General features: G+C 33.7%; 2 protein-coding genes and 1 long non-coding RNA gene across 5 annotated transcripts; 1 reads left to right on the top strand and 2 right to left on the bottom strand.

The window, feature by feature from the left end:
• Window positions 1-1,030: 1,030 nt before the first annotated feature.
• LOC128878153 (transmembrane 9 superfamily member 2) lies at window positions 1,031-8,067 on the top strand. Of its 2 annotated transcripts, none has more exons than XM_054126101.1 (15): window positions 1,031-1,278; window positions 2,101-2,168; window positions 2,251-2,344; window positions 2,472-2,607; window positions 2,689-2,810; window positions 2,952-3,075; window positions 3,159-3,301; window positions 3,380-3,556; window positions 3,826-3,982; window positions 4,044-4,221; window positions 4,392-4,551; window positions 4,743-4,894; window positions 4,977-5,088; window positions 5,170-5,341; window positions 5,415-8,067. In XM_054126101.1, the coding sequence occupies exons 1-15, from the start codon at window positions 1,150-1,152 to the stop codon at window positions 5,480-5,482; spliced, it is 1,992 nt and encodes a 663-aa protein (XP_053982076.1). In that variant the 5' UTR covers window positions 1,031-1,149; the 3' UTR covers window positions 5,483-8,067. The 2 variants fall into 2 exon arrangements, with proteins under 2 accessions (XP_053982076.1, XP_053982077.1); XM_054126102.1 differs by having other exon boundaries at window positions 1,033-1,278; window positions 3,838-3,982.
• A 1,196-nt stretch (window positions 8,068-9,263) lies between these two features.
• On the bottom strand, window positions 9,264-14,914 carry LOC128878152 (apoptotic chromatin condensation inducer in the nucleus). 2 transcript variants are annotated; one of them, XM_054126098.1, is made up of 9 exons: window positions 14,739-14,914; window positions 12,190-13,513; window positions 12,023-12,110; window positions 11,830-11,946; window positions 11,521-11,725; window positions 11,247-11,455; window positions 10,888-11,109; window positions 10,545-10,805; window positions 9,264-9,555 (listed from the first exon to the last, which is right to left on the bottom strand). In XM_054126098.1, the coding sequence occupies exons 2-9, from the start codon at window positions 13,509-13,511 to the stop codon at window positions 9,433-9,435; spliced, it is 2,547 nt and encodes an 848-aa protein (XP_053982073.1). In that variant the 5' UTR covers window positions 13,512-13,513; window positions 14,739-14,914; the 3' UTR covers window positions 9,264-9,432. The 2 variants fall into 2 exon arrangements, with proteins under 2 accessions (XP_053982073.1, XP_053982074.1); XM_054126099.1 differs by lacking the exon at window positions 14,739-14,914 and having other exon boundaries at window positions 12,190-12,871; window positions 12,942-13,104.
• A 5,836-nt stretch (window positions 14,915-20,750) lies between these two features.
• On the bottom strand, window positions 20,751-21,942 carry LOC128879070 (uncharacterized). Its single transcript, XR_008457559.1, has 3 exons — window positions 21,726-21,942; window positions 20,998-21,320; window positions 20,751-20,915 (listed from the first exon to the last, which is right to left on the bottom strand). It is a non-coding gene; the product is annotated as an uncharacterized LOC128879070 (long non-coding RNA).
• Window positions 21,943-22,363: the final 421 nt, after the last annotated feature.

The following is a 22,363-nucleotide window of genomic DNA, read 5'->3' as shown; positions in this document are numbered from 1 at the left end:
CCGGTTGCCTGCTTTTAGGCGCAAACGTGCCACCTCTTCGCATATCATGTGCTCCTGATACCCAAATGCAAAATCGGGCCAGAATTTCGATACGTACCAAATTGCCTTCGTGCCACCTCTTCACATACATGTTCTCCTGTTACCAAAATGTAAAATCCGTCCAGAATTTGATACGTACCATGAATTCCTCGTACCACCTCTTCGCATATCATGTTTTCCAACTGGGAAGTTACGAACCGAGGCGATTTTTCAGGAAGTGTCAGGAAGTGTTAGAAAATCTGAGATGGTGTTAGAAGTTATTAGGAGATGTTAGAGTTGTTAAGGGATGCCAGAAAATGTTAGAAGGTGTTAGGAGATGTTAGAATGTTTTCGGAAGTGTCAGGAGATGTCAGGAATTGTTAGGGATGTTAGATGTTGTTAGAATCTATTAAGAGTTATTAAGAGGTATTTGGAGTTCTTAAAAGTTGTTAGGAGTTATTCGGAGATGTTAGGAAATGTGATGTATCGGGAGGTATTAGGAGGTGTCAGGAGGTACCAGAAGGCGTTAGAAAGTGTCAGGAGTTATTATGATATGTTCGATGGTGTTAAATGACATTTCAAGTAACATGTTCTACATTTAATTTCGATTTATTTAAATAAGTAAAGTTGTAATACAATGTAATTCAACAATGATGTTCTTAGAATCTACTATGTATATTACAATCTACAATTTTAAATTTATATAAATTTTGTGTTTATTGTTAGAATGTTTTTACATTCGATATTGCAGCCATCTAACGGCAAAAAGTTCGAACTAATTTTGGATCGTATGGTTAGCGCCATTAAATACAAAGTTTGGGTAGCCTGTCGTTCCTCTGGTCGCTCTCCGTAGCGCTCAGTACGGTGTGCTCACTGATAAATCCTAGTGGTTTTTAGTAATATAGGTCGTGGATCGGGATCACTCAGTTGGCTGAGTGGAATACACCGCTTACAACAAAGCTGCGTAGTACCAACTGTAAAATTGCCACGCAGAAGGATTACCGATCTATGTTTAATGTCGGTTATTAATGACGTGTGTCATGGCAGTGTAGTGTTCGATGTTTTTCACGTAGCAGTTGACATATACTTGCATTAGGCAAATAGATAGTAACAACGAACATTAGCAATATAATGGCGAAAACAATTTTGCCGTGGCTATTGTTTACGATATCTACCATTCATTGTGCATGGGCTTTCTACTTGCCGGGCTTAGCACCTGTGAATTTCTGCAAGGCCGGAGAAACGACGGAAACGTGCAAAGTAGTTATTTAAAAAAATATTCCACCGTTTTGGAATTTGGTTACGATTATACTACTTCTCCCTTTTTCCTTTGAAATTATTTACAAATAATTATAAGTAATCACTCTTTGTTTTTAGCATTTATTTAATTTGAGATAGATTTTTATATCAGTCTACTATTTTGATTGCCACGTTAATAATTATTTCAGATAATTCTGTACGTGTTTCAGTGTACTCTTTTATGACATGTGTCTCATATTGTGAAATCAAGCCCCGAAAAATTGTAACCATTGTATGCCTAAGAGCTGGGTTGTTTTGGATTATGATCATAAATGTCAGATATCAGTGTCAAGATATGTGATACTTCAGTTACACATTAACATTAAAACAATAAACACTCACATGAGGAAAAAATACATTCCCAGTAGTATTCTATGACCGCTATGATGGAATGTTTTATTTATTTTATTTTAAATATGTCAAACTTACACAAAGATTATTTCATTATTTAATTGGTATAGGTTATGGTAGAAATATGTTGTTCTCCAGTATTTAAAAAATCAGTGCATTAAGGTCACATCTTTAGATATTTAACTGAACATAAAAATAATAATAACAAATAATATTTTTAAATTGAGGTATTTATTAATTGAATAAAATGTTCAGGAGAAGAAGTTCCATTTTTTGTCAGAAATTCTTATATTTTCAAGAAATTGAATAAATATTATGGCACTCTTTACAACATGATTTAAATTTCTTTTAAGAATTTACATATTGGTAATTTCAGTAATGTAATTTATTTTATTGTAGTCCTTTGCAATTATATGCTGTTCTTTGTTTTAGTCTGAAATTAAATTGTATGTGAACCGTTTGAACACTGAGAAGTATGTAATACCATACGAATACCATCAGTAAGTTTTTCCATGATTTATAAAGAACTGTGCCCTGCTATAATTTTAGGAAATTGAAACTAATGGATTTAACAATTTTTAGTTTTGATTTTTGCCCTACCGATGAAAGTCAAAGTCCTGTTGAGAATTTGGGACAGGTTGTTTTTGGAGAACGTATAAGACCTTCTCCGTATAAGGTAAAGTCATACAATATAATATTTTCTTCTATATTTTAAGTGTAATTGATTTTACACATAGTATTATTTAATTATACAATTTGAAGTGTAATAAATGTGTTAAAATGCATGAATTGTACATTTTTAGTTAGAGTTCTTGAAAGACGTGAAATGTGGCATTGCATGTACAAGAACTTACAAAGGTGGAGACAAAGAATCAGAAAAAAAATTGGAATTTTTGAAGAAAGGAATGGCACTTAACTATCAGCATCACTGGATAGTGGGTAAGATTTTAACAATAAAATTAATTAAACTTTAAATGATGCAAACTAGTGTTTACTACCAGTGTTTTAATCATTTTGCAGATAATATGCCAGTCACTTGGTGTTATCAATTGGAAGATGAACGACAATATTGTAGCACTGGATTTCCTATGGGTTGTTTCTCTCGAGAATTAAAATCTCAACAAGATACTTGTAGCATTAGTGTAAATATTCATCACCATACTATTCAAATTAATGAATAATGCTATCGAGACAAGTTTCCAATATTTTAAGAATATTCTTATTATTTCAACTTAAAGAACATATCGATACTAATTAAAATTAATATATTCTTTCTTCATTAGGGCGCGTATAACAAACCGAAAACTTATTACCTGTTTAATCATGTAGACCTTACAATTACGTATCATAGTGGAGCAGACGAAGAGTGGGGATCTTCATTTAAAGAGAATGGCGGACGCATAATATGTAAATGATTTGAAATTTTGATTCATATTATAAGTTTTTATGAACTTACGTTTTTTTAAGTTTTATGCTTGTATTTTTAACAGCTGTTAAAGTGGTTCCTCGCAGTATTAACCACAATAGTAATAATCCTAATTGTGAAAGTAAGATACCATTAGAAATATCACGTGATCCACTTCCAGTTGGCAAGGAATTATCTATCACTTATACGTATTCTGTAACATTTATGGTAAGTTCTCATGTAATAAAATGAAAAACTGAATTAAGTTGGTATTTAAAGAAATATCATTTGCGTTTTCAATTTCAGGAAAATAATACAATCAAATGGTCATCTAGATGGGATTATATTTTAGAATCTATGCCACATACGAATATCCAGTGGTTCAGTATTCTTAATTCATTAATAATTATCTTATTTCTTTCTGGTATGGTGGCCATGATAATGCTTCGAACATTGCACAAAGATATTGCTCGATACAATCAGGTACATTAAAGGAACGTCATTCTCAGTCAGCTATGTTTTCTTAATCTTTAACACTGGGTAATTTGTCGGTGTAGTTAATTCTTCATTTCTTTGTTTCATTAATTTTTGTCATAATTTCATGTATCATTTTGTTATCTCGATTACGAATAACTCTGAAGTTCTTAGTACAACAATTTTATTTTAGTAACCCAGATGAAAAAGAGACACTCAGTTTTTAATTCCGCATTATAAAACTATCATATTTCCATGTCTGTGTTGCATTAACGCAGGCTTGCTTCCAGATAGAGTCAGGAGAAGACGCACAGGAAGAGTTTGGCTGGAAATTGGTCCATGGTGATGTATTCCGACCTCCTCGCAAAGGAATGTTACTCTCGGTTTTACTTGGGTCTGGTGTCCAAGTCTTCTACATGACACTTGTAACGCTTGGTAAGTTTTTAAACATGTATTTGACGCGGGAGACTGACTATAATTTTATCGAATTCCATAGCATTTGCTTGCTTGGGATTCTTGTCTCCTGCTAACAGAGGCGCTTTAATGACCTGCGCCATGGTTCTATATGTTTGCCTTGGGACCATTGCTGGCTATGTATCTGCTAGGATATACAAAAGTTTCGGTGGTGAGAAATGGAAGTCCAATGTACTCCTTACATCTATGCTGAGTCCTGGGTAATATGATTTATTTAATCGACAAAGTGTCAGTAATTAAAACTATATCAAAGTTTATAATTTAATTAAAAAATTTATATATTTCTTGTTGAAATTTAACGAAGTGCTTTTTAATTTGATTGAATTGTTTAATTTCGTTTACAATGTATTAAAATATACATATTTTACAGAATCGTATTCAGTTTGTTCTTCATAATGAACTTGGTATTCTGGGCAAATGGAAGTTCAGCTGCAGTACCATTCAGCACCCTTGTTGCTCTTTTAGCACTTTGGTTTGGAGTATCTCTTCCATTAACATTTATTGGTGCTTATTTCGGGTTCAGAAAAAGGGTAATTAAACATTTTCTTTCTCTTACTGAATCAGTAAACAAGTGGAAATAAGAGAGGAAAAATATTAAAATTAGCAAATCTCAAATACAGAGTTGAATTTGTCTTCGTTTTAACATTCAAAGAATTTCTATTACCATATATATTTTTATTAAATCATGTTTTGCAAAAGAAGGAAATGTATTTTATTTCAGCCTTTGGAGCATCCTGTTAGAACCAATCAAATTCCTAGGCAAATACCAGAACAAAATTTTTATACGCAACCAATACCTGGTGTAATAATGGGTGGAGTTCTGCCATTTGGATGTATATTTATACAGTTATTCTTCATACTTAATTCTCTGTGGTAAGTACCATGCCAATATAAAACGCTACCTAGGCGACGTTAAAATACAAAGTATTTTTAATACTTATCATTTGTTTTTCAGGTCGAGTCAAGTATATTATATGTTTGGATTTCTTTTCTTGGTGTTTCTCATTCTCGTTATCACATGTTCGGAGACGACGATTTTACTTTGTTATTTCCACCTTTGTGCAGAGGTAAATAATAATCTATCGTTAAATCGATAACGAAACATCATTTTTTTACACGTATGCGTTAAAACTAATTTTTATTTTCAGGATTATCATTGGTGGTGGCGCAGTTTCCGAACATCTGGTTTCACCGCGTTTTATTTATTAATATACTGTATACACTTTTTCATAACTAAATTGGACATAAAAGATGCTACGTCTACGTTCCTCTATTTCGGTTACACTTGTATTATGGTTTACTTATTCTTCCTCCTAACAGGTAAAGTTTTAGTCTATAATAGAAAGCAACTTTTAATATTAACAAATTACCAAACGTTTCATGTGTTCAACAGGTTCAATCGGTTTCTTTGCCTGCTTTTGGTTTGTGCGGAAGATCTACAGTGTCGTGAAAGTCGACTAACGTATCAGCTTATGATACCCGTTGAAATAAAATGAATGTGGTATAAGTAAACAGTAACATGGACGATTGACGTGAAGCTAAATTTTGTTAAATATGTTAATACACAAGCTTCAAGCCCTTTTATGCACGAGTACGTTATTTCGATATGATCTGAAATTTCAACATTATGACTGAAATTCCGTCAATAATTATTGCAAAAATATAAATCTATCGAAATACATTTCTATACAATTAAAATCCCGATTGCTACTCACTATTTGACGCAATGTGCAATAAATTATAAGATAAATTCTGACAATAATCGTCAACAATTAAAAATTAGTCCATAACAAATTAACGACAATTTTACAATATTGAAATTGTAAAGCGACCAATGCTTAGTAATTGTGTATGTTACGTATTGCAACAAATTATAAGCAAGTCTAGTCATAGCAAAAAATTAACAACGAATTGGCAGGTATTTGGACTAGTGCGCAGTTATTGCGCAAGATTTCGAAACGTATATTTACCAACGTGATGCGATGAATTTGCTATTTTTTTCGATTCTTCTAAACGCGTGCATAAAAGGGGGCTCAAATCAGGCCATTAATCATTTGCTTTGTTACCTGAAAATACACAAATGTTCGTACTTGGTTAACATACGAATCGATCAATACAGTCACTGTTATATATTCCTTAGTATTTCATCCTTTTGATAATGTGGTAGATGTATCAAAGCTATGAAGGTACGTGTATACATGTTACAAACAAATTATGCAATCCAGACGTAATGTCTAATTATTAGAGATACTGGTTACCAGAATAAACATATAAGTATAAATATCAGTTTACAATGTAAATAAGAAAACACTTTATCCTATATTTAAATCAATTATTTTACGAATTTTCTGGATTATAGATTTTACTTGTAACTTATATACACATTTTTTACCATATTTGTAAGATCGATACCTTTGTGGTCTTATGTTCTAGCATTATATTGTAAACCGAATGTGTCGTTAACGCATTGCTAACCGCCCGAGTTGTCTGCCTAGAACGCCATGTTTCGTAAATTATTCAAGAACCCCCGCGCAGTAACATAACGTAATCTATAACTACATTAGTATGAGTATTAATAACATAAAATTTGAAAATAAAATCATCTTTTTGCATAATACTCCCTTCTAGACCTCAGAATATTTCTTGAAATTTTATATTATATATATTTTCTGCCGACTATACAGCAATTCTGTATTGACTTAATGTTTAATAAGATTATTCATGAATAATTTTATTAATGTCGCTAAACATTATAAATTATTGTACTCGATTGAGCTTGTGAAAAAGACTGTAGAATTCTGTACACTAGCGATGCATGCGACTTTAACCTCTTCAGGGACGAATTTCTTGCAGTGAAAAAAAAATTAATTTAGTTTCTTACTTGTCCACATTTTATTCATTTTATATTGATAGCAATCCAGTAAGTAAACAAAGTTGGGAAAGCAATAAATATACTCCAAAAAAATAATGTTTCAGCAATGTGACTGTTGAGCGTTATTAGTAAATAATGAATGAAGATGTTTCATACATTCAGGGCATACCGGTTCTTTACATTTTACGAAAATATAATGGGACCGTAACTTGGTACCAATACAATACAAAAATTATTTATTATCTACAATAGACTTAAAGTTTACAATCAAGCGCACACGATTATGAGAAAAGTGCTAGTCAAGACGATAATTAAACATATGTGTACGTTTATAATTACTTATAAAATATAACTAGTAATACAAAATACATTTTATAATTGAATAAAATGTCATTACCGCAGCTAAACGAGTATTTTTTTGTTATTATTGAAAGATTTTACAGAAAATAGCTATCAACAGATTTCAAATTTGCGTTCATTTAGAATAATTTTAATTTAAAAAGAACTAAACGTACACATACATACCAGTGTCCCCGAAGAGGTTTTTAATTTTAGATTGTGTACAGTTATTATAAACATACGTATATTGTATGGCTATAAGAGGATAATACGGCGTGGCGTGCAAAGGTAGATCTATCCATTCGGTTGTTTATCTATGCGCCGTAGAACGGGTGGATCCACCCGAGCGGTTGGCATTATTTCAAATATTTTGAACGATGACTTACGAATATCACAATTATAACAACGATTTAAAAAGATTAATTTTGTTGGATCTTTGATACAGTCTGAGCAATAATTATTTTGTTTAGGTTCTATTTAACAGATACCAAAAAAGTATTTTTTTTTCGTGATAAAAAGGTATTTGACGACGTTGTATATTATTATGACACCAAGTTTCTGCTTGAAATATGAAAAATCATTTTTCGTAAATACTACCAATAAGTTTAGTTTAATCGTAGATATAGAGTGTACAAACTGGTAATTAATTTGAACGCCGAATTTGGAATTTTTTGTTGTCTTTTTATTCTTGTCTATTAATAGTATTTGTGACTGTGAAATATTTTTAATTAATAGCTGACATGCACACATCATGTAATTCGTTAATTTTGTAAATTAAAGCAATTACAACGTTAGCGTTAATAATGTTAATATAAATAAAGATCGAATAAGTGTACGTAGACATTTCTCTATCTGTAACAAATCACGTAAACATGTTCCCGACCTTTTATGCGTTACACAACTTTCCTTGTTAAAACAGTCCTTTTTTAATTACATTCTCCAGTACGTATAAAATAATAATTCACGTTAAAAAAGATAGATACGTAACATCAAGTAAAATGTAACTAATCAATTCATTTTCCGTTTAAGCATGTATATTATCTTCGTAAATCTCGTTTTATGAACTTGTTTAAGGATAAATAACACGTTGCGAATGCAGTGTTGTAAAAAGTAAGCGCCAAATGTACTTTCGCACATATTCTATAGTGTTTTACATTTATTGATAATTTTACATGTATATCACGGAATATTCGAATTATACTTTATGTACAAACGTGTTTCTTAGGTGTGCGATCTCACCTCGTTGATGCGAGAAACACCAAAAACTTTACATTCTACTACCAAATCTGTGGTAGTGTATGTCAAATTCAAGGAAATCGGCTATTCTAGTAACAAAAGAAAAGATTATCTGGGGAAAATGATTTTTCCCCGATGGTATTTAGGATGACTTCTTCGTGTCGTTCGATGACCGACAGAGGTTTGTCATCTCGGTTTGTTGCTGATTTCGACAACTAGCCGAATTACGATGTTTTTTTTTTTTGGTGATATTATTATTATTATTATTATATTTTTTAACAAGTTGTATTTGCAATGATCATGAATACTAAGTTTCATGATTTTTCTACATGGACCGTGTTTTTGTTCAATAATCCTTCGATTTCCAGGGCGCATTTTGCGGTATCGCGCTACAGTGTATCGTAGAATATGATGCGTGTCTCCTAGACGATGCAAACACTCTCGTGTTTGTTCTATAGTTACGCTGCTCTGTTGAATAGATAATGTTGACCTGTAAGAAGTACAGTTTAATGCTGAAATTCAAGGGAGCAGGAAGCGGGAAGCGGAACATCTCAATCATGCAAAGAAATCTGTACAGTTCTCATCGACGAGTGAAGCGACAAAATCAACGAATGGGAGACAGACAACAGAGAAACAAGTTCACGGAATTAAAATAGAAATAAAACGACAAAGAAATATATCTTGAAAAAAAAATCCGGTGTCCTAAAACTAAGAAACTAACACTCCAACGCGATATATTAAAGTACTAATCGATAATACAACCTGTAAAACTAATCGAAGGTTAAATTGGATGAGAAATCAACGTTTGAGAACATGTTTGGAAAGTTTTGTCGACTCTAAAAAGAAGGGAATCTTGTCTTTTTCTTCTGTGATCTCGAACTGTCTTGACATGGAGATGGTAAAAATCGGAATTTTTGCATTAGAGAGGGAAAGGTACGTTTATCAATAATGGACAATCAGAAAATTATTTTCTCGGACTGCGACGACGACGACCGTCCCTATTATTTCTCTCCGCGCGCCTCATCTCTTCTAGTCTGCGAGCGTGTTCCGCCATGTGTTGCCTTCTCATTTCTTCCTTCACTACAATCTGCAATCATGTAGAATTTTTACGTCACTAAATTAAATTTAAAAAAAGAATTGAGTAAATAAAAAATAACACGAAGAAATCAACCCTTTGCACTAATATATTGCCTATTGTTCAGGGAAATCCCTCTCTTTACACTATGCTGCATTTTACACTTACAAACAGTATTGCGAACTCCTTTAATCACTTTCAAACTTCGATCAAGTTCATAGGTCTCTCTACTTGTATTTAATAAAAAAAATTCTTTATCAATTATTTTTCGTCATACTAAACCTACCACGACCGGTCATATGACCGTTTTCAAACTTTTGTGTTCAGTTTCTTATATGCAATGTTATCACATCGCCATTTAAGTAAGACGTTTCTTATAATGTACATTGAGTGAACTTTGTAACTTCACTTGTTTTCTGAGAAATATAAATAATGTGTCTTACTTATCGTAACCGGTTATTTAACCGCTAAGAGGATTTATATTATTTATTCTGAAGACTAAATCCTAAAACTATGCAATCGATCGAATATAGCAGAGGTGCAACTGAAAACCGGATAAGCCTTGATTATGGTGTTTATTTGCAGACCGCAAAATGAGGAAGTATACAACCTTCTAACCAGAAGAAAGAGCAAACAGTGTAAAGATTACACAGACCTCGCTACATTTTGATATGAGAGTGTAGGAGTGAGAAGTGTTTATGTGTCGTTGATTGTACAGTTGAGAAGGATGACAACAGTAAAATCTCGATGTAGTGGACTGATTAAAAACAAGAAGTGTCAATCCTTGGCCCTTATTTAAGGAAGTGATTTCATATCAATAGTAAGCAAATTTTTAATTAGACATATGGATAGTCAAAAATTGACTATCAACTCTAACGCAACCCTTATTTGAATAAGTGGTGTCCTATTGTACTACTAAAATAAACAATATTTATAACAAATTATAATAAAGATACAAAAAAAAGTCATAACTCACGCAATGCATTTTAACATTGACGCACCTGCTCATTTGTGAGTGGTAACCAGTATATGCATGGCGTCGCCTTTGTCTTTCTAAAGAGATCGTCTAAAAGCTTAGCCGGTGGTGGCTCGTCCTCTTTCTTTTTAAATTTGCGAGCTGGAGCTGGAAGATGTACCTCCACCGTAGGACTCCGACTCCTTTGCCTTTTTTGTTTATCATGATCCTTCTTTTCACGTTCCTTGTCCTTCATGTGTTGCTGCCCATCTTCTTTACCTAAATCCCACTCTCGGACTACCATCACCTAGTATTTACAAAATATTTATTTGTTTTATAAAATAATTTTAATATAATGTTTGGATTTATACTAACGGATTTATATTTACCTTTGTATTTGTTCTTTCATCCCGGTTCCAATCTTGCCACGTATCTGACGGTACAAGAGGTCCCGTTTTTCTTGGAATGGATTGATCTTTTGACAATTCGCGCGTTAATTCCATGTCATCTTTGGTTGCATACTCAACATGGAGCCTTTTCGGATTCGAAACAGGCCAAGATATACCGTGTAGTGCCTGTCTTGTCTCGAATGCCTGGTCCTCATTGGCGTACTGTAATGTTTCATTTAATGACTGCATGTAATATACATTGTAATTTATCTAGGAATATCATAGGATACAACAGAGATAGTACATAAAAATATTAATGAAACACATAGTTACGAGAAGTCATTTTACTAGATACCCACCTCTACAAAACATTTAGACTTGATTCTGTCCATCCAAAATCCATTTTCAACGATCGTGCCAGTACGCGAAAGAAGTTCTTTGATTTGATTCAGAGTGAAAGGACGAACCAAGTTTTTGATCAAAAGGATGTTCGTGGGCTTCGTAGCTGGTGGACTAGGGGATTTTACGTGCGGTGTTTCTTTCACAATCGATATCTTCCGTCGCGCTGCTACAAATCACAATTTAAATAATAATTAGATGAAATATTTCAAGAAAATTAAAGTATTTAAATACCTATGTGATTATCGATCTTCCCATCCCCTTTTTTTGCAGCACCGTTCTTTTGCATAAGAGCTTCATCGCCGGATTTATTATCGTTCAATCCGTCATTTAAGTTGTACCATTTATCACCAGCTCTGTAACGATCTCTATCTTCATCGTCATCTTTTGAGAGACGAACCTCATTTATCGACAACGGCCTCGCTCCTGGTACTAATACCTATAATATAAGAGTATAATCTCAGACTTGATATATGGCATTATGAATATGCGCATATGATTATAATAAAAATTAATCGAATAAGTTAAAAATGAGGTTATTACTTTAAGCGAATCCGTAGAAATTGAAAACGAAGGCGCGGTGTCAGTAGATAATGCAGTACCCCATCGACGTTTTCTTGGAGCACATTTTAACTCTTGTTCGGCACTATCATGATTTTCCTGTGAAATATGATAATAGTATTAATTTACAACATACAACATACATCATTTATTTGAAAGAGAAAGTACAACAAACCTGATTTAAAACAGCAGTCTCGCTATTTGCATTTGAATCAACTTCTTCTTTTTTAACATCATTCTTTTCTGCTGCTATTCTAGCAGAACTGAAACACAATTTATATAATTATAATAAAAGAATTATCATTAAAGCCATTCGTGAATCGCAGTACAATTTATGCTTACAATGATCTTTTTAAGTTTACTTTCACAGGTTTATGAGTCACCGTATGAGCTGCTGTTGATACAGAATATTCCGATTTTTTTTCATTTACGTTATCCAATTTCGGTTTATTTTCTTCACTATGTTCTACATCTATTTCCATATTATTTAGTAGGGAATTGCTTTTTACTTTCGGTGACTCAAAATTATCTTTTTGTTCATGGGAATCCTCTGTATTCGCTTTCTCTTCTTGTATATAAGAATCTACTTCGATTTCTCTTTTAATAGGAGGTTCATCCTCTGAATCTGGCGTATCAGAATTAGACGAATCCCGATATTTGGTTCGATGCTTTCTGCGACTGGCACATGACATTCTGCCACTAGATCTCTTACTTTTATTACGAACTTCATCGTTGGACTCGGACGACGAGTTCGCTTCACGATCTTTTCCTTTTCCATCGTCATCCTCATCGCTGCTCGTATCTTTGCGAATAACATTTTCAACGCTAGCTTCCTTACTAAATGCTTCTGTTGACTTTTCGCTGGTATCTTCCACAGTTGTTTCTTTCTTTGGTATGTTTATTGCCACAGATGAATGGTCGCCATTTGAACTAGGAGCCGATATGGTTGTACTACTCGACTTAATGGGTGCACTATCAGCATTTTCGTTGGGGATATTTGCCTCATTTGATTCACCTTGCTGATCTATGTTTGGTTTATCGTCAGACAAGTTGGCTGAAGTGGTTTCGGGCAGGATCTCCTTGCTATCACTTACCTCTTCGTTGGAGTCCTGACCTGGGCATGAAGAGGAGGGATCGTTCGGCTGTTCAGCGCTACTGAGCGTTCTTGTACAAGAAACCAGTTGCTCATCTGCCGAGTCAGCCTCCTCTGCAACTCCCTCACCACTTTCCTGCCACTTGTTCGATTTTTTCCTACTCAAAGAACTATCAGATGACGCTTCTGACAAGGTATGTTGTCTACATAACTTCAGCTTCTGTATCTCGCCAGGCGATGCATCGGCTCTTGTCACTTCCCAAACTGATCCACCATCATTGTCCTCTTCATTTTCTTCCAATTTTGTCTTCAGATCTGTTTCAGTGGATGAAACTATTTCGTTATGTTCTTCTATGGGTTGTTCCAATTCTTTTCTTTGGTGTTTTATCAAAGTTGACTTCTTTTCTATTTCTTTGCTACTGACGCTTTTCACAGTCTCCTCAACATTTCCCGGTTCCGGTGATGATGAATGTGTTCGCTTTGCACGTCTACGTGTTGACTTTCTAGTAGGTTTTTCGACTTCCTTCTCCGGAGTCCCTTTTGCTTTATTTCTTTCGCTTTTGCGCCTCATACCTAAAATATATAAACATATATAAAATACATGAGATAGAAGTCTAATACTGTAAAATAATAATGTTTAATATTTTCTATAAATTTGACCATTAAAACAATAGATTTGTCACAGAATGAATAAAATGTACTTGGTATAAAGTATGACTGATACTTCTAAGAAAGTTTTTATTTATGCTCATAAATAAGCATTTGTTTCTTTATTTGGCATACATGCTCTAAAATTATCATATGTTAAATATATATTTTCAGCTGTATTCTTTTCCTCTTTTGATTCATAGGTACATCAAAAATATATAAAACTAATTGGCACCATTAAATTATGCTTACATATATTTATTTTAACGTATGCTCTTAGAATATTACGTAATTAAAGTCATTATATTAGTTATGTTAAAATAGGAATCATAAAATACGATGTTAATACTATAAATACATATACAAGATGTTAACAAAAATGTCTTATGAATTGTTGCTATTTCTTAATACTTGGTATTTCAGTCTAAAATAAGAATGTGTATATCTTTGAGTATCTATAATTTGTTCCATTATCTAACTTTTAAATCTCATATCCATATTTTTTGTAACACCTATTGTGCATTACAATCTCAATATACTTATTACCTGTGTTAAAAACAATTCATTAAAATGTTAAAAGAATTGAAGTATCAATCGTTAGTTATGATTAATATTTCTTTAATAAAACTTTAAGAAACAATATAGGTTTGCGATATGATAATCTATGCTTTAAATTATATTATGTAAAACACAAATTTGTTTAAAAACTCAATATATTTAATAGCATTTCTTATTATTTGATAATATTTTTCATTACTTTTCAGTACATTTTTAAAAATTGATGTTTACGAGCAATATACTTCAGAAAAAGATAAACTCACTTGGTAAAAATGAAGGATTGAAATAGTGCTTTTAAATGTGTTGTATAGGCGCTTAATAATCATTTACAGTATTCTTTTACTAATTACTTAATTATTTGATTATTCAAACAAATAATAACCAATTTTCCGCATCGTAAAGAGAAAAAACGTAGTCTATGTAACGAATAAAGGACGCTTATATGTATTACTTAGTTAAGAACTGGTTTCAATAGTTATTTTTAATAAATATTTACTTCGAACTGTTCAAGTAATACCCCCGAGTTTGATTTGTGGTTACCTGAGAAACGCGCGGGCGTCCTATCATCTAAAAATTATACGCAACTACTTACTCAATAAACGCGCTTCTTCGGTTAGCTAGAAGTCTGTCAAGTACGATGCGCCTTTTGGTAATATTATTGACACATAAATATTGTACTTAAATCGAAACAACGTCTCCTATGATGCTTCTAATAAACGTTCAGTCTACCGTACTCCATTGAATACAAATACTTTACATCACATCAGATAGGCTCACGAAACCGGAACCACTAGTATAGTAAGTTAGTTCACAAATTCTGACACCAGAGAAAGTAACGAAAATGATTGTTCGTAAACTTGCTCATTTATGCCTAATTTTCACGACGATATATGAAAGCGGGATGTGAGACTATGCAATGTTTATATTGTGATTAACAGATGGCGCTGTCTCTAGGGATTTTACTTAGGGAATTCACTCTAATCTAAAATACCCACGAATGGCTCTATCCATCGACAGTCGACAGTATAAACATCCGGCCTTATGAAAATGTTACAGTTGCAATAAAAGTATAAGACTGAATAATATTAATGAAAAAGTATTTTCTTCTTGTAGATAATACATAATAAAATATTTTAGAAAGAAAATAAAGAAATCAGATTCATTCAATTAGAAGAGGTTGACTGAAATAATTATTTACATAAAGATTATTCCCTATCAAATAAAATGCTATCACCACGAAAGTAACTACGGTATGGTTGGCATGACTGCTCGCGTCCGCTCACTGAGCAGTTATTGGATGCTACCAGAGAGCGGTTGCCATGTTTCGGAGCGTAAAATTGTTCTCACTGAGCGGCTTAGTGAGCAGTGGCCTTAGTTTCAAATAGCATATAAGTTTATATTTAAAGTACAATAATCAGTTTCTATTGTTTTTATCATTACCCTGAATGTATTATTAAAAATGTTAAAATGAAAGATAACGTATATTAGAGAAACTAATGAGCTTTCTTTTCAATGTTCTTGACACTTAAGTAATAATTATTTTCTGTTTTTATTACGAAAGTAATAATACCATCTCTATAAGCAGATTTTTATTCAAAATGTACAGATAATAACCAAGATTATATATGAATATTCCTTAATAAAAAAATTGCCTAAAAAGAAAATAGAGCATTTATTTAAAAAGAAATGGGACAATTTCATAATACAATTTCATAAAATAAACATTTTCTAATTTATAAGCTGACGTATCAATCAATAATTATAAGTCTACGTTTTCGTGTTGCTCTTACGACCATAAACGGTAATTAATTTTCTTACAATATTAGTTAGATATTGGAAAATAGGTTTTAATAAAAGAGCACTGTTTGTTTTTTCATTTTAATCTGTTTTATATTGGTTACCGCACCTATTGGTACAGTATTACTTGTTACAATTCACCAGTCATGCACATATGTATTCATTTATTTATTCACATCATTTTATTATTCATTCATTATTCATACTATCGTTTTAATTATTCATTATTTATTCATATCACATTTATATGTTTTTACAACTTAACACAATTCTTAACTTCTTACAGTAAATTTTTTTACACGTCTGTTGGGGCCCGCTGATCTCCCGATAACTCGGGTACCTCGGGTTCGCTAAGCCCGTACTGTAACTACCATCAAACATAGCTGCAGCCCCTGAGGGATAGTTTAATGTTTAATGGGTAAACATCAAGAGTAAACATCATGATTCATGGACCATATTTGTATTATACAGGGTGTCCCAAAAATGTTGTAACACCTTGAAGTGTGTGGTTCGGGGGGTGATTTGAAACAACTTTTTCCTTAGCGAAATTGTTGTCCGAGGCTTCGTTGAGGAGATATTAACGGAAAACACTGACCAATCAGAGCGCGCGTATACCAGTGGAGCGGCCGCGGTAGCGAAGGCTACGAGCTAAGCGGCCGCTCTCGTACGCGAACAAGTGACTCGACGTGCATGGAGGGACATTGGACGCTTAGCTCGTAGCCTTCGCTACCACGGCCGCTCCAACGGTATACGCGCGCTCTGATTGGTCGGGGTTTTCTCTTAATATCTCCATAACGAAGCCTCGGACAACATTTTCGCTAAGGAAAAAGTTGTTTCAAATCACCTCCCGTACCACCCCTTTCAATGTGTTACAACATTTTTGGGACACCCTGTATAGCAGCATATCACACAGCGCAAGGAGGGTAGTAGAATATCGCGATACTCGGTTAACTTTCGTTTCTATTGTTATACATTGGAAATCGTGATGCACGATGAATACATATACACTTCGAATAGATACCGAGTTAGTCACAATTTCTGCAATATATACCATAGTTATTCACGATCACGCAATCATTTCTGAATCAGTTGGAGTTATTTTAATGTACTTCGAGACTCCAACATCGATCTCAACATATAAGTATGTTGCTAAGTAAAGAGAGCTCGCCAGGTGCAAGCACTGTGACAGAAAAGAGATGATATAAATTTAAACAAAAAAGAAAAACGGTAAAGTCACATGGGATGATAGAAGCAGAGGTAGGAGAATAAAGAATGAGGAGAAAAACAGATAGATGGACGCGTATATATATAGTTTTGTACTCGTAGAGTGGGAGGGTGTTGAAGATGAGGGGATAGCGGACTATTCTCGGAGTTGGTTCGGTACGTTTTCCCTCTCTTCCAAATTCGGCGGCCGTAAACGTCAGTAAGCCTTTGTAAATTGCAACGAATAGTTCAAAGAATTGCTCCTCTTTATTGTTTCGTTTATGTTTCAATTGTTGTAGCCGAGTGTGTTACGAGTGCCTAAGTGAAAATCACACTTTAAAGAGACTTTATACCGTGAAAAACGTGTTTGGTGGTTTCATTTCAATTTTGCGAGAAAGGTAATAAACTATCGTTGTAACGGTTAAAATATCACCAATAACACTCACTGTTCGAAAGGAAAGAAATTCTAGTTCTTAATTTTTTCATGTATAGTTTACCAGTTTCTGTAATTGATAGCTTCAACCAGGTTGATAGTGTCACTTATACGTGTACAGTTTACAGTGATACAGTTATACACCGCCGAAATGGTTTTCTTAGCACAGACGTATAAAAAAACGAGCAGCTTCCGGGAATTTTTTTTAAAGTAACTTTTAAACAAATACTGAATTTATATTGACCAATATAGTTGATGTATATTTTAATATATTTAGTAATTTTTTAGTTAATTTCCAATTGCATAAACGCGTGGACGCAGGAACTTTTGTCAGCGATGCACCCGCTCGGTTTGCGTTTCACGCAGGGCGTATCATTCCTCGTAGAATGGCCGGTAAAAAAGAAACGACATACGGTTATTTTCGTTGTAAAATTTGTCGGGACAATCCTTAACGCTAAGGACGCGTTCTTGAAATTTAGAGCGCAAAGCGGGGTCATTTTACGAAAATAGGTAACGGTGAAAAGACAAATATTCTTACAGTAGACGTTTCTAAATTTAAAGAAGCATCTATATCAATTTGACGTTTCCCTGAATCTAATAGCCGTATCATTGGTGATTCATATTCGGGGATATTCTTGTTCGTTGCATCTTCGATTCTCCATTATCGATATTTTTTTTATAAACACTGTGTACGTCTGAAGAATTTTGAAGCATCGGTACCAGTTGGTATTTAATCGAATAATGACATGAAAAATGTCGAAAAAATATCGTCCAGATTTTAATAATGAAAATGAAACAATTTATTAACAGCTCTACTCGTGGCCACGTCAAGGACTGTTGCAACAATATGTATTTAACCGTTCACACTACGAGCACTTTTTGCGCCTGTAGGTAGTAAACTTCGGCCACTTTAAGGTACTGCTTAGCAAATTATTACAATTCATTGCATTTTAAATTTGCTAACACGGGTAGTATAATTTCTCTCGAAACAAAAACAAGAAAAAAGTTTTATAAAGATTTTTATAAAGATTAATTCAAATAAGTCATTTCTTTAATTTATTTAAATCATAAATATGACATTTTTATTCTTGTAGAAAGAGAAAAAAAAGGTACGAAAATATGTTTCGTAAGGATAATGATACTTGTAGGCCCATTGGGCCTTACCAGACTACCGTCATCCCTAGCTAGAGTACCAGAAAAAAGAGCGATAAGAGAACTCGAATAATAAGAATATATCACGAAAAAGAGAAAAAAGTATATATGGAATCTGTGTTTAAACGATGTTGGTCATGGTCATTGCCGTTTAGCAACAATTCGAATACGGAGAGAGGGGACAGGGCAAGAGCGAGAAAGGAAAGCCTTGCATTTGTATTCGTCCTCAACTCTGTCCAAACTATCCAAAATGCAATCGCGTTCACTCGCAACAATTTCGACGAAACGAAAAGGTGAAAGCGAGGCTTTCTTTTTCGACTTCTTGAAGCCGCCTGAACACAAGTACTTACACGCATTGCTGCAGTGGTGTATGCAACTAGAGGGGCAAACTCTGCTCGGCTCACTCATAAGCTAATCTGGCCACCGTGGTCGCGGCCCTGTATTTACTCGATGGCCCACTTTCTGCCCAGTCGTGAATTAAAGCTTCGCAATTTGTGTCATTATTAACAATATCGACGCCATCGTACGAAATAGAATAGAATACGTAAAATAGGTATTTCAGGTAGGAGCTAAAATGTTTGAATATATCAGGTGTAGACATTAATTCTGTGCTTTACCAATTTTTTTATGTGAAAAAGAACCGATATAGTTGTAAAACAAAATTTCAAAGCAATCTGTGGGGTTCAATACTATGTTGATGTTTTAATGTAACAAAATGTCGAATAAATATTTTTACTTAAACCAGAGTTACAAATGACTGAATTTTAAGGCACAGAATTGATTTCTACACCTGATACATCGTCAATATCGTAATCAAGTGTCGATGATTCCTTCTGCGGAATAGTTGCCTTCTATTTCCATTTTTGGGGCGATCCTACTTTTATCGACAGGTTTTACCTTCCATTCCCAAAGCGTAACAACTAGCGAATAAGAGTTGGCGCTCAAACACGCTTGTAGAGACGTCACGCTGATCGCATTGTTTATTTGACTATTCCATAAGGGTCTATGTTAAAATTACAAATTTTTGATGTCGTTTTGCACTTAAAAAAAAAAATACATGTCGAATTCAGTAACCTCCTCCTTTTCGAAGTCGGTTAAAAATTGAAGAAGGGTTTAGTCGTCTAAATTGTTAGCTCTCTGTAACGAAACTGTCGTCGAGTGCAAAGGATTAAAGGTTTGATTTGAATTAAGGGGGTATCCTGAATTAGGAGGTTTAAAAATAAGCTGTTTTCGTGAATTTTTTTAGGATGGAAAAAAATAATTAATTCTATCGATCTTTTTATTCTATTTTCATACACATTTGAGTAGTCTGTACAAATTTTTTCAAGAAGAAATATTCAAATTGAATCGACTGCGAAGCACATTTATAGAGCACCTCACAATTGAAACCTCCTATCGGCGGGAAAGATGCAGGTCGTAATATTGGTTTGACACAAAAAAAACCATGAAATTTTCATTTACATACATTTTTCTTCTATGTGAACCAAGAAAACCCCGCAAAAATGGTGAAATGTGAAATTACTGCAAGTTTGAAAAAAAGAATGAGTTCTCTGGGTGAAAAAAGTCACTTTAACTTGATAAAAAAGTTGTTTAATATTTTGTTTGCATGAATTTTCAGAGTTCACATAGAAGAAAAATGTATGTAAATGAAAATTTCTTTTGGTTTTTTTTGTGTCAAACCAAAATTACGACATGCATCTTTCCCGCCGATAGGAGGTTTTAATTGTGAGATGCTCTACAAATGTGCTTCGCAGTCGATTCAATTTGAATATTTCTTCTTGAAAAAATTTGTACAGACTACTCAAATATGTATGAAAATAGGATAAAAAGTTCGATCGAATTAATTATTTTTTTCCATCCTAAAAAAATTCACGAAAACAGCTTTTTTTTTAAACCACCTAATTCAGGATACCCCCTTAACACGTTGACTGCCAGAGAAATATTCTTGAAAATTTCTGCTAGGATTAAATATTATTCAGACTATTGGAGACTACGTAATCAAACATCCGTGGTGGTATTCATTTTTGTAACTTCATCAAGATACACGAATTTCATTTAAATTCATTTCCTGTGAAGCTTAACTTTCAGAATTAATGTTTTTAGTTCTTTAGTGAAAAGCACTGTCACCCACATACGGGTGACGTGGCGATCAACGTGTTAAGGCAGCATAACACTGTAACGACCCTAAAACCAGAGACATTTTGAAAAATTCCCAATAAAGAAATAATGTCATTAAAATTTGACACAACATTCTTGAAATGTATACCTTTCGTGAAATGGAACAAAAAAATATCGATTTGTGTAACAATTTTTGTGTCGTGCCCCCTTAAAGAAAACATAATTTATTATAACGAAACTATTTGCTGTAGCTGTCACATTTGTAACGCATTCCACATAATTTTTGGTAAATTGCATTCTTGGAAGGTGGAACGGTTTCTATGGTTATTACCGTGCTATATTATAAACTAACAAAACAGTTCACCGACTGGTAGTGGTTGCATATCCCACCGCTCCCTCGGTCGCAGATACACTGCTGACATCAGCTCTGTTTAGACTGCTATCGCGCGGGAATATATGTGCATCTTATGTCTATAAAAAGATTAAATCAGAGCTTATGAAAGTGTACAGTGTTCACTTTCCGATATTACAGGATAATTAAATTTAATAGTATTTTTTTATTTTCATATTACTAGTACTGTACTTGAAAGTCACCTGTCGGGTGCAAAGCATTAAGGGAGGGAGACTATCTAAGACGGTCCGAAGGAGGTGCATATTCGAAAATTATGTTTGGCTAAACCGAATATTTTCTTGCAACAAGTTGTAAAGTATTCGAAAGAATGTTTCTTAGCACATGTGTTGGTATTTTTGTATTTAAATATATCTTAAATTAACAAAGTTCTAACGTTGTCATCGTTTAAAGAATTTATAGTAAATAACTGTAATAGTTATAATATATAATAGCACGTTATAAATGTTAGTTATAGATTTACGTACCTGTGGTACCGGCTCTTCTCCTCGGCGGTCGGTTTTTAAATGCCGGAAATCCCGATCTGTATTACCTGTGTGCAACGCGTCACCTTCCCCTTCCACTACGGAATCGCGCGGGCCACAATGGCGCCACGAACTTAAACCGACCATTTCTTTTCGCACACGACGACATGTACAGAGTGTTTCGTTTAAATTGGATTGATTAAATATCTCATGAGGGAATGAAGCTATCGAAACAAAAAAAGGTTTCCATAAAACGTATTTCGTTCAAATGAACAAATTATATGGCATAAATAATTTTACTGTGCGTTAAGTAGTGTGTTTCAGAAACTCATTAAGGGGTAAAACCACTCTAGAGGCTGAAAAAAAGACCTAAATTTGACAATTTATTTTGGGAGTGTGACAAGTGGAATAGAATTTCTTTTCAGAGGGTTTATTTAACATATATTGAAGAACGAAAAACAATTTTTTTATTGTCATTTTCATACAAAATGGCGGCGACAGAGCCCGTCGTCGAAAACAGCTTTATGAAAACACCACCACGGGAGAACGGATTTCTCGGCATCTATGAGTCATGGAACAAAAACTAAGGAAAATGTATACAGGGTGTCCCAAAACTCGGGGAGGAGCCGGAAATGGGGGGT

This window comes from Hylaeus volcanicus, chromosome 6, assembly GCF_026283585.1.
Source record: "Hylaeus volcanicus isolate JK05 chromosome 6, UHH_iyHylVolc1.0_haploid, whole genome shotgun sequence".
NCBI classification, from domain to species: domain Eukaryota; kingdom Metazoa; phylum Arthropoda; class Insecta; order Hymenoptera; family Colletidae; genus Hylaeus; species Hylaeus volcanicus.
The sequence above is the reverse complement of the archived record's forward strand: the minus strand, read 5'-3'. Positions and strand labels throughout refer to the sequence as shown.